At 37.6% G+C, this 16060-nt stretch overlaps 1 protein-coding gene across 5 annotated transcripts in view; it reads right to left on the bottom strand.

Annotated features, from left to right (window-relative positions):
* LOC136866541 (nuclear pore complex protein Nup58) overlaps positions 1–16060 on the bottom strand; it is a 166127-nt gene that overhangs the window by 128014 nt on the left and 22053 nt on the right. For all 5 annotated transcript variants that reach the window (XM_067143606.2, XM_067143608.2, XM_067143609.2 and 2 more), the window contains exon 3: positions 13862–13946. In XM_067143606.2, the coding sequence (XP_066999707.2) occupies positions 13862–13946 (85 nt within the window). The remainder of the gene's footprint in view (positions 1–13861; positions 13947–16060) is intronic.

The following is a 16060-nucleotide window of genomic DNA, read 5'->3' as shown; positions in this document are numbered from 1 at the left end:
GGTGAGCTACTTCTGAGGTTAGGTTACTCCAAAGAGAATGTTACTCGCTTGCAAAGAGAATGACTATTATAGACAAAAGAGCAGCACATGACTGGCCACTGTGCCCTGTACTGCCATCTGGTATCATTATTAGAACTATCGACCAGCCATACTCAGCCACATATCGATAGAACGAGGAAATCCGCGGGAGTTTAAAATAATACGAAAATTACGGATATTGCTCTGAAAATCGGGAGATCGGACCCGGCGATCGGGAGGAATGATGAAAAATCGGGAGTCTCCCGCTCAAATTGGGAGACTTGACACGTCTGACCTAGTATCGGAATTAGAAAAATAACTAACGAGTAAGCCGCAGTATGGAAACCATCCGTGAAAACGTAAGTTTTGAACAAGGTGATCGCTGTTTCATACAGATTTTAATATGTTGGGTTTCTTTCTGACTTTTACGAAAAATTGGATATAACAACAATCACTACTACGGACTTTTACTGTATATGACTTGCCTCCGAGGTGATTGACACAGGTGTAGAATCTCTTGGAGGAGGAAAGTGTTTGTACAAGATTTTATTTGTAAATCTTTTAGTAATATCTTCTGTATGATCTGTAGTGTGGTGCTAGAATATTTTATTTGTATTCCATGTAACTACCTGACCTGTACAGTGTAAATATTGTTGTAACATACTGTACAGTGGAACCTCGATTCTCCGTTTTTGGAGGGACCACCGGGGAAAAAAAAAACCATACAACACGGGAAAACGGAAAATCCGGGAATGAATGAACCATGAACAATTTGGCTAAACATCACAAAAAAAGAAATATGTATACTTAAAATCTTACAAACACCCCTAAACCAAACCAAACTACAGCCCCAATGGGCTTTCCGCCTACCAAGCGACCGCTGCTCGGTCCGAACGCCTGAAGATTACGAGGTGACGCATGGTCAGTGTGACGAATCCTCTCGGCCGTTATTCCTGGCTCTCGAGACCGGGGTCGCCATCTCACCATTAAATAGCGCCTCAATTAAAGGTAATCGTAGAATGAGTGAACCTGGAACCAGCCCTCATATCCAGGTAAAAATGCCTGACCTGGCCGGGAATCAAACCTGGGTCCTCCGGGTGAGAGGCAGGCGAGTTCGACCGCGGGGCCGGCTTCAAACATTAATTACCGGTACGCGACTTAAAAGTCTCAAAACTTTACATTCAGTTTTACCGGGGAAACTTCGTCGGTTTCCTCTGAAAACTTCTTTCAGTTCAGCAACTTTGATCAGTCAAACTGTTCGAAAAACCTAAAAAACCAAACAATCGACCACAAGTAGTTTTTAATTCTCTAATCTAATAAAATAAAGCACATTGGATATAAAAGTGCCCAACATGATGGCGAAATCCCTTTTTCTTTAAATCTTCCATTGTAATTTGGTCACCGGTATACTGTTCGTAGCCAGTTTGTGGAAATCTTGTACCGCGCAAATTAGGCCTACAGCCTACATCGACTTTTAAAAGTTATGTTGAACTCGAGAAAATTGTTTCGAATGTAAGTATCGATTCTCAAGTTTTCGAATGCATTATATTCAATTATGTCCGTCATTAATCATGATTAAATTGGAAAGAGAAAAAGTATTATCAAAACTTCCGAATTTACGGTTATTCGCGACCTTGACCTCAGTTGGAAAACGCGCTCGCTGTCCAAGTCGGTACGAGTGCGAAATGATGCAAAGGGTTTTAACATTTTAACACAATAACGTGAAATTCCTAGTCTTACATTAGGAGCAAAACAGTAATAGGCAATCCCAAAACCTCCCATGGCTTTATGTATGTAAGAAAGTGCAACATCTGTTCTGGTCTCGATAACGTAAATACTCAGCGATGAGTTTGCACGAGGGAGACTGGTCACAGATTTGAATCCATAGAGAAAGACCTAGCGATAATTAGAAACATAGAAAAAGGGAGAATGTTAGAAATTAGAAAGTTTATATATCTATTTAGATCAGACGTACAATAAGCAACAGAATCTTAATGAAACCACGGACAGTAAAAGTATGATACATGAATTAATGCCGAAATTATTAAAGTCAGTTAGTTCGAATAAATTTAGGATACCTAATATATTTAATTCTTCATACTCTAATACTTCTCCCATACCTACAGATATTAAGCCTACTTCCAGCAATACGGTTGACTCCTCCCCTTTGTCAGCCTCGTCACAATTGACTCCACCCATCCTCTCTTCCCTTCCACACTCCCCTAATTCCTTCCCCTCCGAGTTCACTGTCGCCTCTGCAGCACAGTTACACCAGACTCAGAGTCAACAGAAGGGCAGCAACCAACACAACAGTAGATAACAAATAACAACTTTCAACTAACATGTAAGTCCTCATTTGTTTCTCCTTACGTTCAACTTCTCATTTAATCTTTTCCTTCTCTTACAGAAAACATTATTTCAGTATCTACTGAAATTTCCTGGCAAGGTTTCAGCCAATAGAATTACCTACCGGTGTTAAGGGCCACTTACAATTTTTCACCTGATGCTTCTGTCTCACTTCATGCTGATGAATATCATCAGTGGCCTTGGACATATTGCATTTATGACAATCATGTTTATGCTTGTGTTCACGCCCTCATGCCGTTGGCTTTATATTATTACCACTTTGGTTTTCCACTAGCATTTTAAATGAACTGTTTTAATTGGAATTTTAATGGAAGAAGTTTTAGTCTCCGACAAGATTATAGTTTAATCACTGACAGTGTTTCCATTAGCATCTTTATATATTGTATCATTTTTCACATTTTTATGTCCCGAATTTTAATAACTGGCTAAACTTCTAGCTTTCACTTTTAATATTAGTTGTACTCTTGATGATTGCTTTTAGGCTGAAGATGCCCTTAATTGAGGGCGAAACATGTCCCATTTAACTGCGAGTCTATTTATGTAACCACTATAAGTGAAAATAAAAGTATTGAATGGGTGGATTAAATTAAAACACCTTTATTGTTGTTGAATTGTAAATTTTCAATACGGACCAAAAATGAGATTTATAACATGTAATGTAATCGTATGCGATAATATTAAAATACTAAATTTGTGTTACTTAAGAAGGAGTTGTTTAGATTCCTGCCTCAAAGCTCAGTGACTATACATTGCCCTGAGGGAAATGATGAAAACCTGTTCGGCGATACACTCTGGGGGGAAAAAAAAAGTAAACGTCTAACCCTGGAGATAATGTAGACGCTTTGCAAGTACGAACATTTGACAAAACTCGCTCCGTCTTCAAGTAGAGCTGTCGAAATGCGCTCTGTCTCCTTCCAATTGTTGTGGACACACTCTGCTTTGTGATTTCGATTCTCTAAACAATACCACCAGAATGCGATGCTAAGATGGTCCCTAATGCAAGTTCACCGCCGATCGCTTTTCCGCTTCCCCAAATTACCTCAATGATTGGACGTTAACACCAAGATCCGCAAGTATGCGTTGCCGTCCTTTCATGAGATACAGTTTCTTGAAAAACGCGTGATCGAGGATTTAGCATTGATGGGACTGAAATTTCTGAACGGTTAATACGGGAAATCGTTTCTTCGAGGAACGGATAATGCAGGATTTTTACAACATGATTTAATTAGGATGCTCGCGGGACCACGTAATTTGAATGGATAATACGGGAAAACGTAGCTTCCGGGAACGTATAATCGAGGTTCTACTGTATTGTATTTGTAACTATTAGATTATTGTGCTATATTTACTGGAACAGTCCAGAAAGGTTGTGACGCGAACCTTTGGAACAGGGTGTGTTTGCCTTTGTCTGTTAGGAATTCTAGAAACATGTCCTTTCTATTCTGGAATATGGAAGATTCGCGATTGAAGTGTTCGAGAAAGTTGTGTAAAGATCGTGACCGCAGAAAGAGTTGTGATTGGTGAATCTGGGCAAGCTCCTGCATTCCGATTGGCTACTCCAAGGCCAGATTTCCCTTTAAAAGGTAGCGAGGCTGCATTTCGTCCGTCTTGAGTCTGTCTTTAAGTCTTAAGTCTTTGAGCCGTTTTGGTCTTGGCCTGCCGTAGTTTTGACGTCGTCAGCGTCTCTTCGCTACCAGAATGGGTTGCCTTAGGGTAGGCGCTGTTGTTTTCTGTCCGGTTTTAAGTTCCACTTAGTTTTCGTTGGTTTATCACACAGGAGGTTGCCCTAATCACCACTATTATGTTAAAGAACAATAAAACTTTGATTTCCACCTATTCAATACATTAAAAGCAAATATAAAATTAGGATCTCATCCTTATTTTATTGCTAAATTATTAAAAACTTAGGACATGTTTCGTTCAAATTTTGAACATTTTTAACAAGGTTAAAACTGGTAACATTATTCTATAACTTACACTTAACCATAATAACTTAAAATTCTCTTGAATATAAAGCTTTGTATATTACGCCGTCTTATTAAAACAATATAACAATTTGTAGTGTTTGAAACTTTAAAACCTTGTTCTAATATTTGAAATACAATGTCACAAGTTAGGCATGTATAAATACATTTACAATCTGTTAAAATTGTTGAGTATCTTAAAATTATTTGTTGGAATACACATTAAAATCTTTTTGTTACTATTGGCGTGAGCTTTACCACACGTTGTACCTTATGGATATAAAATCATAGTGCACTCTCAAAACAGCTGAGTTTAGGCGTGACTAACATTCTTTTCGTCCATAAAATAACAAAATGAAGCACACTGTTGATTATAGGTTATAAATTTGTCGTACTTTAAATATTTAACGTTCAATTTTTCAAATTCACGAACTGCTTGTAGACCTTACCAGTGTAGAGCAATTCTACAGACATTAGCAAGGACTCAAGTCAAATGGTGACAGTCAAGTTTTGATGATAAGCAAGTGGTAACTTCATCGAATTTTACGAAAGTAAGTCTGTTAACATCTCTGTAACAGGAAAATATATATTTTTAAATATATTAGATGGTTTAAAAGTTGAACAAGCGAATGTTGAAGGATCAGCACTTACCCTTTCTACTTCTGCCTGCATTTACGTTAGTGCACTCAGCTGTTTGACGACTGCTTGCGCTCCTCATGTTGTATGTGTGTCTCTGTATCTGCGGGGCATTGGGAGGGGAGGTAACAGAGGGCGGCGTTCTAGAGAATGACGTGATTCGTGGAGGGAAATGTTCAGAAGTTGTGTGGAGGGGTGTTTGTATATTCGTAGATTGACTATTATTATTATTCGGGATAAAATTGTTTGTCATTTTTGTGCTATTGAATTTGAATGTTTGTATTAACTTTGCAATTTGTTCTATTAATGGGTTTTTGATTTCTATTTCATCGTTCAGGTTTTTATCTCTATTGAAGTATTTGTCTAGGTAGATATGCATGTTCTCTACCTAATTCATTAATTTTCCTTTATCAACCTTCCTGATTATTTTTAAATCTTTTTGTACTGTGGTAAAATTGTGTCCTTTTTCTTGCATATGATTACTCATTGCGGAAAATTTGTTATTTTTTAGCTGCGTTTACATGTTCCAAATATCTAGCTATAAAACTTCTGCCAGTTTGGCTAACGTAAGAAAAACCACAATCTGAGCAAATTAGCTTATAGATTCCTGAACTTGGGTATTTGTTGTTGTGTGAATTTACACTATTATGGTTGAAAAATATATTTCTATATGTATTTTGTGTTCTACCCTACAAATAACCTTACTCCTTGTAGTGGGGTTAACTTCCAATAAGTAACCAGGGGAACCTGACCCCTACAGAGCACATCCCCAGGTGGCGGATAGGGGGCCCCTACAGTATGTAGGGCTGGTTGAAATAACCAATACAACCCGCGGACCAACAGGTAGCCCAATTCCTAGGGGTTTTAAAATACTGGGACACCCTCTCTCCAGGTGTCATAAATATGGAGGGCCCTTGCCCTGGGTTAAGGGTGAAGACCTCAACGGCATCTACGGCGGAGAAGATGAACTTCGGTACGGCGGAGATGGCGGAAGAGGCAACCCATCCTTCTGGGGTGTACAGATGGAACCTACTGCCTTGTAGGACGAGGAAGGCATCCTCAAAGGCTAAGGGAGTAAACCCTGAAAGAAAATCCTCTTATGTGTTAGGCCTAGCAAGTCAGCAGGAGAGTATTGGGTACAGTTGCTTTCAATAAGAAAAAGAGCCTCGGAAAGAATATTATAGACCGGACTGACACGTCCTCTCAGACAATTGTAAAGTATGATGACCATAAGGCTGATGATATACAATGTTCTGAAAGGAAACCCCAAATAAAAAAGAGACCCAAATACCGAATTGGAACTATGAACATTCTATCATTAACTGGAAAGTTAGAAGAACTCCTAGACATGATGGATAGAAGAAAAATATCAATATTGGGATTAAGTGAGACTAAATGGAAAGGGATCGGAAGTAAGACACTTCGTGGAGGTTATAAATTATACTGGAGTGGACAGGAGAAGGTAGCGAAAAATGGTGTTGGATTCTTAATTAACGAAAGGACTGATGCTACAGCTGAAGTTATCTGCAAAAATGATAGAATCATTAAAATGTTCATGAAACTGGAGAACACTAAGTACACCATCATACAAGTGTATGCCCCACAGACAGGCTGCAGTGAGGAAGACAAAGAGAAATTTCGGCAAGACCTGGAAGATACAGTTAATGAGGAAAATGTTATTATTATTATTATTGGAGATCTAAATGCGCAAGTTGGGGTAGACAGACTTGGGTACGAGAACATCAATGGTCCACATGGATTTGGACAAAGGAACCCAGAAGGAGAACAACTATTAGATCTGTGCAGAAGAAATGATCTTATAATCAAAAATACATTCTTCAAAAAAAGAGACAGTCACAGAATAACAAGGTACAGTTGGGATGGCCAGTATAAAACATTGATTGACTACGTAATCACAAATAAAGATGGTGGCAGATACATCACAGATGTAAAGGTCATCCCTAGTGAAAGCATGGACAGTGAACACAGATTGTTAGTAGTAGACTTCAAACATAAGGCAAATGAAACGCACAAACTTATTACGAAAAAACCAAGGGTTAAAACTTGGAAGTTGCAAGAAGTCCAAATAAAGGAAGAATACAAACTAAGAATTCAACAGAGTTTGCCGAAGTGTGAAGTAACCAGCGTTAATGAAGAATGGAAGGCCTTCAAAGACACCTTTGTGGGAGAAGCCAAAAACCTATGTGGAGTTACAAGTTCTATCAAAAGAAAAAAGGAGACACCATGGTGGAACGATAGAGTGAAAACAGCGGTGAAAGAAAGAAACCAAATAAAGAAGGCACTGGACAAGGAAAAACAAAAACAGGGACAAGAACGAAATGAACAAGAAATACAAAGACTTCAAGGAGGAACAAGAAACTTGCTGTAAAGAACATTGTAAGGGAAGAAAAAGAGAAGAAATGGAATGAGTTTGCAGACAAACTGGAAGACGACAGTAGAGGAAATATGAAATTGCGATACAGAGTAGTGAAAAACAAGCAAAGGGATCAAGAGACCATAAAAGCAATAGAATGTGATGATGGAACTCTGGCACAAGAAGAGGGAGAAATTAAATAAGAACTCAAGATCTATTTCGAAAAGCTGCTGAATGGAGATACAGAAAACATAACAACGGATAAAGGAGAGCCAAGTCGAGGAACCACAACTGAACCACCAATTACATGGCTTGAGGTTGAAAATGCGCTCAAGAGCATGAAGAAAGGAAAGGCAGTGGGCATAGATGAACTAAGTGCAGATATGCTGAAAGCAGCGGGAGTTCCAGGAATCCAATGGCTCTATAGACTGCTCAACAAGATATGGGAGGAAAATACTATTCCTGAGGACTGGAAGATGGGCATCATTGTACCTCTGTTCAAGAAAGGAAGCCGACAAAAATGTACTAATTACCGTGGTATCACACTACTGTCTCATGTCCTGAAAATATTGGAAAAAATAATAGAGACCAGAATCAGAGATATTGTTGAACCAATTTTGGAAGAAGAGCAGTATGGTTTCAGACCAGGAAGGTCAACTACAGACCTTATATTTGCAATTAGGATGCTAATGGAAAAATACTGGGAGAAGAACAAGCCTTTATTTCTAATATTTTTGGACATTGAGAAAGCATACGACAGTGTACCAAGGGAAAGAATTTGGCAATGCATGAAAGAACTTCAAGTGCGAGACAGCCTCATAGACAAAGTGAAAATGTTGTATAGTGGGAACAGAAGCTGTATTCAAGTAGGATGTGGTTTGTCGGACTGGTTTGAAACAAAGAGAGGAGTGCACCAGGGCAGCTCATTGTCACCACTTCTATTTATTATTGTAATGGATGTAGTAATGAAATCTATTAAAAGGAAAGAACATGGAGATATCAAAGCCTTCACATTTGCAGATTATGTTGCAATCTGGAGTGATTCAGAAGAGGAATTGGGAGAGAGAATACAAAGCTGGAATGAGGAGTTTAAGAAATATGGTTTAAACATCAGCAAGACCAAGGCGGTGGTGATGAAAGTGTATGGGGAAGGAGCAGAACCAATAGTCATGTTAAACATTCCAGTTTTCAAATACTTGCGTAGCGTTATATCAAATGACAACCTGGCAAAACATGAGGTGAACAATCGAATCTATAAGGCAACACAATTTTACCACCAGGTAAGACACCTGCTGTGAGATGAGCAAATACCCATGAAAACAAAAATGTTGTACAAGTCCTATTATACACCAATTCTTACATACAGTCTCGAAACCACAACACTGACCAATAGAGATAATTCCAAACTTCAGGCAGCTGAAATGAAATTCCTACGCACTATGATCCAGAAAACCAGGAAAGACAAAATTAGGAATGAGAAAATTAGAGAAGAAGTAGGAATAGATGATTCTCTCCTCAATAAGATTCAGATATCAAGACTGAAGTGGTTTGGCCTCATGAAGAGGATGCCAGTAAACAGTACTGCAAGGAAGAAATTTGACAGAAAGGTAGAAGGAAGACGACCCGTGGGAAGGCCACGAAGGAAATGGATAGATTTAGTTAAGAGCAATGTACTGCTGAGAGGTCATGATTGGGACAAGTTGGTGGAGGAAGAATGATACAAGGACAGGATGAGATGGAGGAGGCTCATATACCACACCCGGGAAACTGGAGATGGTTTAGGATGATGATGATGATGATGATGATGATTTTGTGTTCTAAATGCAATATTGATTTGCCGTTTTTTTGATCGGATTTGTGATTTGGTATACTGCTGGGTTGGTGAATGTAAATGTTGCGAATTTTGGTTTTTCAGTTTTGATCGGAATAAGGTTAGTGGCTAGTTTCGATTTCACTCTATTAATGATTTTGTTGACCACATCTATTTTATAACCGTTGACTGAAGCTAAGTCTTATATAAATTGAATTTCTTTCTTTAAACTATTATCAGAAAGTGGCATTTTGAAGGCTCTGTATATCAGACTAAAAAAAGCAGCTTGTTTCTGTGATTCTGGGTGTAGGGAATCTTTCTTAATAGCTATTGGAACGAAGATGGCTTTCTATAAATCTGGAAGTTAAATTTATTTTCTGTTCGTGTTACTGTAATATATAAAAAGTTTAACGAATGATTATTTTCTTCCTACTTAGTGAATTTTACTATTTGGTCTAGATTATTTAAAAAGTTTAATATATCATCACTGTCATTAAGTTTGCTATCTATTATAACAAAGGTATCATCTACGTATCTCAACCACAAACATAGTCCTTTTATGTTTGTTTTTATTTTGCTGTGCTCTAGATGATCCATGTAAATATTTGCTAAAATTCCTGGCGTGGGGTCACCCATCCCCAAACACATCAGTTTGTAAATTTTATCGTTGAATGTGAAATAATTGTTGTTTAAAACAAAATTTAATAGATTTATACACTCTTCTATTTCGTACGTACTTAACTTGCCCTGTTTGATTATATTAGATCTGATGATTTCAACGGTTTCTTTAATAGGTATGCTTGGATACATATTGGTTTTATCATAGGAACATATCCTGTGATGTGGTTGTAAGCTGAAACTATTTAATTTTTCGCAAAATTCAATTGAACTGTTTATCATTGAATCGCTGTTAAATTTGTAATGTTTCTTTAAAAATTGGTGTAAAAGTTTTGATATTTTATAAGTAGGACTCCCTCTACTATTGATTATAGGTCTAACAGGCATATTTGCTTTGTGGATTTTAGGTAGAGCTTTAGCTGTTGGTAATTTGGGATTCATAATAATAATTTTTTGATACTATTGTTCGTTAATTAGAAAAGTGGAATTTTTAAGTATATTCTTTAGATTCTTCTGAATTTTATTTATAGGGTCTTTGTTAGTTATTACATAATTATTATCCGAAAAAATGCTTCTGTTTTGCTAATGTAATCGTGTTTGTTTAAAAGAACTGTAGTTTCACCTTTGTCTGCTTTAGTTACTATAACATTGCTGTTTTTAATTTTGGTTCTTAAACTGTTGATTTGTTTAGATTGAGTAGAATCTGAGTTGTTAATTAATTCTTCAACTAAGGTAGGAAGCTTCTTTTTGATATCATACCTAGTATCATTTTGTGAATCTACTGGTACTTGTCTTACATTTGACTCTGCTTCTGCTATTGTAGTTATTAAGTCGTCCATTATGTGTGGGTTAGGCCAGTTGAATTTTGATCCTTTATTGAGTAAACCTCTTTCGTTCTCAGTGAAAGTAGTGCTATACAAATTTATCGTAGTGGGTACATCTTTTAAAGCTGGAGTGGATTCATTTATTCTTGTCGGCTGATCCCTCAAGTTTAATTTACTCTCTTTCAAATGGAAAAGTTTGTTTTCTAAAGTCTTTTGTTTCTTTTCTAGTATGTCAAAAAGCTTTACAATAGTATACAGTTGGATTGAACCCCATTCTAAAGGGGATAACTGCTGAGAAATTTCTAAATGTGTGCGGTATAGTTGTAGGTTCAAACTGTTTGTAATTTATTATGTAAGGTATGGTTGGTAAATAATTTTGAAAATCCAAGATCACCGTTGATTTTTTTGAGAACCGCAACCTAGACAACTCCATGCCTTTGGTAGGTTCCCAGCACTGTCCCAAGTTCCTTATTTGTTGTTGTCAAGTTGCCCTCACTGATATTTACTTATCCTGTTTTTTGCCGCAGTTCATTACATGGTTATGGTGTGTATAGTGTTTAGACACCTTGTAATTTGTTTGCTTTCCTCCCTTTAACTGTGTTTGTGGAACCGCTGAAGTACCGGTAACATATTTGTAGCAGAGCGTACAGTTTCAGCAATGCGGAAAATACCGATACACAGTTTGTAAAATACAGATTACATGTTCTTAGAGACACATCAGTTAGATATTACTTGACAAGAGCTTCCTGTAAGTTCAAAGAGTCAACAAAAATCGTACATTTAATTACAAACCAAGTTGGCAATACAATCTTGAAGGTAAGAGGAAAACAATACACTATTACAATTTAGAGTGAAGTTAAACTAACCTTTCAAAACATCTGAGCAACATAATAGTGGCAATTAGGGCAACCTCCCGTGTGATACACCAACGAAAACTAAATGGAACTTAAAACCGGACAGAAAACAACAGCGCCTACCCTAAGGCAACCCATTCTAGTAGCGAAGAGACGTGGACGACGTCAAAACTACGGCAGGCCAAGACCAAGACGGCTCAAAGACTTAAGACTTAAAGACAGACTCAAGACGGACGAAATGCAGCCTCGCTACCTTTTAAAGGAAAATCTGGCCTTGGAGTAGCCAATCGGAACGCAGGAGCTTGCCCAGATTCACCAATCACAACTCTTTCTGCAGTCACGATCTTTACACAACTTTCTCGAACACTTCAATCGCGAACCTTCCATATTCCCGAATAGAAAGGACATGTTTCTAGAATTCCTAACAGACAAAGGCAAACACACCCTGTTCCAAAGATTCGCGTCACAACCTTTCTGGACTGTTCCAGTAAATATAGCACAATAATCTAGTAGTTACAAATACAGTATGTTACAACAATATTTACACTGTACAGGCCAGGTAGTTACATGGAATACAAATAAAATATTTTAGCACCACACTCCAGATCATACAGAAGATATTACTAAAAGATTTACAAATAAAATCTTCTACAAACACTTTCCTCTTCCAAGAGATTCTACACCTGTGTCAGAGATCAATATGCAAGAGCGTGTTCTGTGTGTTGTGTAATGACCGCAAGTTATGTGTTGTGTTATGCAGTGTGTGGGTGTGATGACGAATAGTGTGAAACCCAGTGTTAGCACATAGCCTACCAAGAATCCACACAAAGCTTAAAGTACTCATCTAACGGATGAATCACCTTCAATAGTGCCATATGCCCTTACTCCACACAAACACTTCAGAGAGGTTTGGAATTAAACCCAGGCTTTTAGCATGCAATCTATTGATTAGTAATTGTATAACACCATCTCTGCTACATTCTGATGGTGAATCTTTTCTACGAACTGGGCTCGAAAATGTCGAAACCATAATACAGTCGAACCTGTATTAATGGACACCCTTATTCAGCGGACACCTCCCTATACGGACAATTTTCCTCGGAAGCGACTTTATTTTACATAAGACAAGTGTTTAATTTTTGTCTCTCTTACTTTGTACTTCTGACACGATAAATAAATAAATATTTAAGTGGACACCTCGAACTCCAGACATCGCCATTTGTCCCGTCCACTCGACTTAAGCGGACACTTTACACGTTGCAGGACAATTTATTATGCTGGACTACTTCATCCTTTCTTTTAAAACCATTCTTCAGACATAAGGAAATCCCTTTTCAATGCTTGTACTATTTTGAGTGCAAGGGGAGAGAAGGAACATCGGAATGCAGTTCTACCTAGTGGTGTATAGGCCTATTCTGAGAATTCTAATTGCCCAGAAATGCTGTCAGAGACTGTTGAATCACAAGATTCCAGGGGATTTTCTTCCCTTCTTGCATCATTCTATTCATAACTCGGATTGTCGCTGATAAGGTTGAGCTCAGGTGGTCAACTTGAGAAGGAAAAGACAGTACAGGCGCTAATTAGTCAGACAGAAATACCGTAGCATTTCCGTTGTCTGTTTAACGTGAGTAACAAGGGACGATCGTGTTTAGATCTCGAGGCAAGAAGAAACGTGATTATAGAAAGTGACTTTCAGTGAGAAAGCTTGCCGAAAAATTCAACTGCGGGAAAACTCAAATAAACACTATTGTGAAGAATAGAACTGAAATTTTAAAGGAGTGGGAGGAAAATAGGAATCGAGGAGTGAAAAGAAAGTGGGAGTCAGTTCTGTCAATGAAGCAGGGACTAAATATGCTTAAACAGATAAAGAATTTGTCTGTCATGCTGGACTGTGAGTATGGCGAGAACACTATGGAACCATTTAACATGATTCCGTTTTCGACAATATCGCAGTTAAGAAAACTTGTGCTAAATTTACACAGACGAAGCTTCACCACGAAGCTGTCATGTTTGTAAATATTGTAAAATCACTTATAATAACTCTCTTTGAAATACTAACATAGAAATGACTTAGAATAATAAAAATAAATATATGTATGCTAATATTTAAGGTGGATGTTCTTTGCCATTAAAATGTTTGATTATTTGTACAAACTTGTTTTAGCGGACATCTCTCGTAACGGACATTTTCCCTCGGAACCGATGGTGTCCGCACAAGGGAGGTTCAACTGTACAATAATTATGGCCACTGGGTGGGCTATTAGAAAAACTATGCTTGATATTGTATGATACGCTATTCTAGGAAGTGTTGATCAGACCCAACTTATTTCCTCCTCCAGATGGTAGTGAGTGATAGTGATTATTGTTTTAATTATATTAAATGACAAGAAACTTACTTAAAATTATCAATGGTCTGTACAATTTCATTAGGAATCTGGTTCTCCTTAACAGCTTTATTATCAGTCCGGGTGGTAAGTGAACCTGAAATTACAATAATTAATTAGTATCACACATGAGATGATAAACACACACAGGGTAATCATTTCAAACAAACGTGAATTAGGCATGTTCGCATAGATAATCTTGCTTTCCCTAGTATGAAATAGAAAATTACTGCATATACACAAATACTTGCTGCATATTTTTGTCAAAAGTTGGCACACACATCATTTGAGATATACTTCAGGATTGTGCATGGCATCGGTTACCTAGTTAGACGAGAGGTGAGAATCACATGTTAAGTATGGCTGCAAGTGCAACAAATTATTATTATCACCTATTCACAGCTGAAGAAAATCTTTGCGTATTGAAGATGCAAAACAATATTGAAAACTGTGAAGTGAACTGCAAGTACAATATCACCAGAAGTTGTATTCACGGCTGGCTTAAAAAAAAAAAAAAAAAAAAAAAAGCAAAACTCTGCTTCAAGAAACTTGTAATCACTGGATGCTCAGCGGTAAAAAAAAAAACAAGGGAAGCATCCAGACAATGAAAATAGGCTGTGCAATTAGGCCTATGGAGATGAAAAGTGGCGATACGGATAAGCAGTTACAAGTGAAATGTGCCGCCTGAAAGTTTTACCTCTACCCAGAGAACTAATTATAAATCATAATCGATTAGACTTCCGGAGGAAAATTAGCATCATTTCTTGTAAATACAAATTTATCTTTTTAGAATTTTTCCTTCCTTCTGCTGATTATTCATGTATATACAGTATATACATATCAAAATACAATAATTAGATTAGTAATTAGTAACAATATTATCCATAACTTTTAATATTGTTCCGTTTTTCTTAAGACTGTTGCGGTTTATATAACATTATCCTATTAAACTGTAGTTCTTATCTTCATCATTATTATTACTCTGCCGGGAAATGAAATCCCAACACCAAGGAGGAGTTGTGCTAGATATACAAAATTCGGGAAGCATGTTTGTCTAACTGAAAGATGACGCCTATTCAAATTTGTGCGCTAGTTCACAAATAATGATGCTAGTAGTGCCAGTATGACCTGGCAAAGCAAATTTGCTTTAAATATGCGCTGCACATGTTGCGAGTGTTAGTCAACGGTCCAGTGTTGACATTGTGAGGTAGGTGTGAGTCATACATGCCTTTAAGGAAACTAAGAAGGCAGTATCAGCAGCTTACCAAGTTTGAACGAGGCCATGTAATAGTGCTACGAGAGGGTGGATGTTCTTTACAGCGGTCTTCCCTCTCTGTAGTGACCTACGTACAGCTGGACCCCAGTCTTCTTGAGACCGTGCCTTCCCATGACCATTGTTGCCAACACCGATGCACCGTAGATACGTCCCTGCCTAGTCTTTCTGAGTTGTCCACACTGTACAAGTCGGCCATCCATTCCTCAAGATCAGATTGACATTGTGAGCGGTCCTATTTCTGCAGACTATCAATGGACTGGCCGCGAAATATCTATAAAGGTTGGTCTCAGTCATCAAACGGTGTGGCACATACTGACGAAATGTTTTAACATGAGGAAAATTGCATCCCGTTGGGTCCCACATCAACTCACCGATGTACAGAAATGGCACTATTAGGCACTGGCTGGCATCCACCTGGACAGAGACCAAAACAAAGGAGGCACACTTCTGCATTCAAGGTTATAAACTTCATAGTTTGTTCCGTATTGAATTAAGATTACACATAAAATAAAAACAAAATTTAATCCACCTTCTCAATACTTAACAATCATGCGATGTTTATAAAAACATTACAATATACTATTACAAGGTACTAGTTTCGGTCCTATAAGGACCATCATCAGCCTAGCCAAGTTACATATGTATATACCATAGTCCTAAAACAGAGTTGTGCGGTGAGATGAAAGAATGGACTGGGGATGTGGTGGAGTGATATACATATAAAATGGTGAATATATGAACTGTTGTAGATATAGCAATGTTATGATGATCAGTGACAAAATCTTTTGATATATGTCTCATAAAATTACATATTAATCAACAATTATCTCAAAATTGAATAAAATAAGCTCTACTTGACGAATAGTCTAAGGTTGCACATTGGATTTTAAACAATGTCCAATGTTTCTATTGAGGTCTAGAAAATATGAAGATCA

This window comes from Anabrus simplex, chromosome 3 (genome assembly GCF_040414725.1).
Source record: "Anabrus simplex isolate iqAnaSimp1 chromosome 3, ASM4041472v1, whole genome shotgun sequence".
NCBI classification, from domain to species: Eukaryota; Metazoa; Arthropoda; class Insecta; order Orthoptera; family Tettigoniidae; genus Anabrus; species Anabrus simplex.
This window is presented reverse-complemented; position numbering and strand designations above follow the sequence as displayed.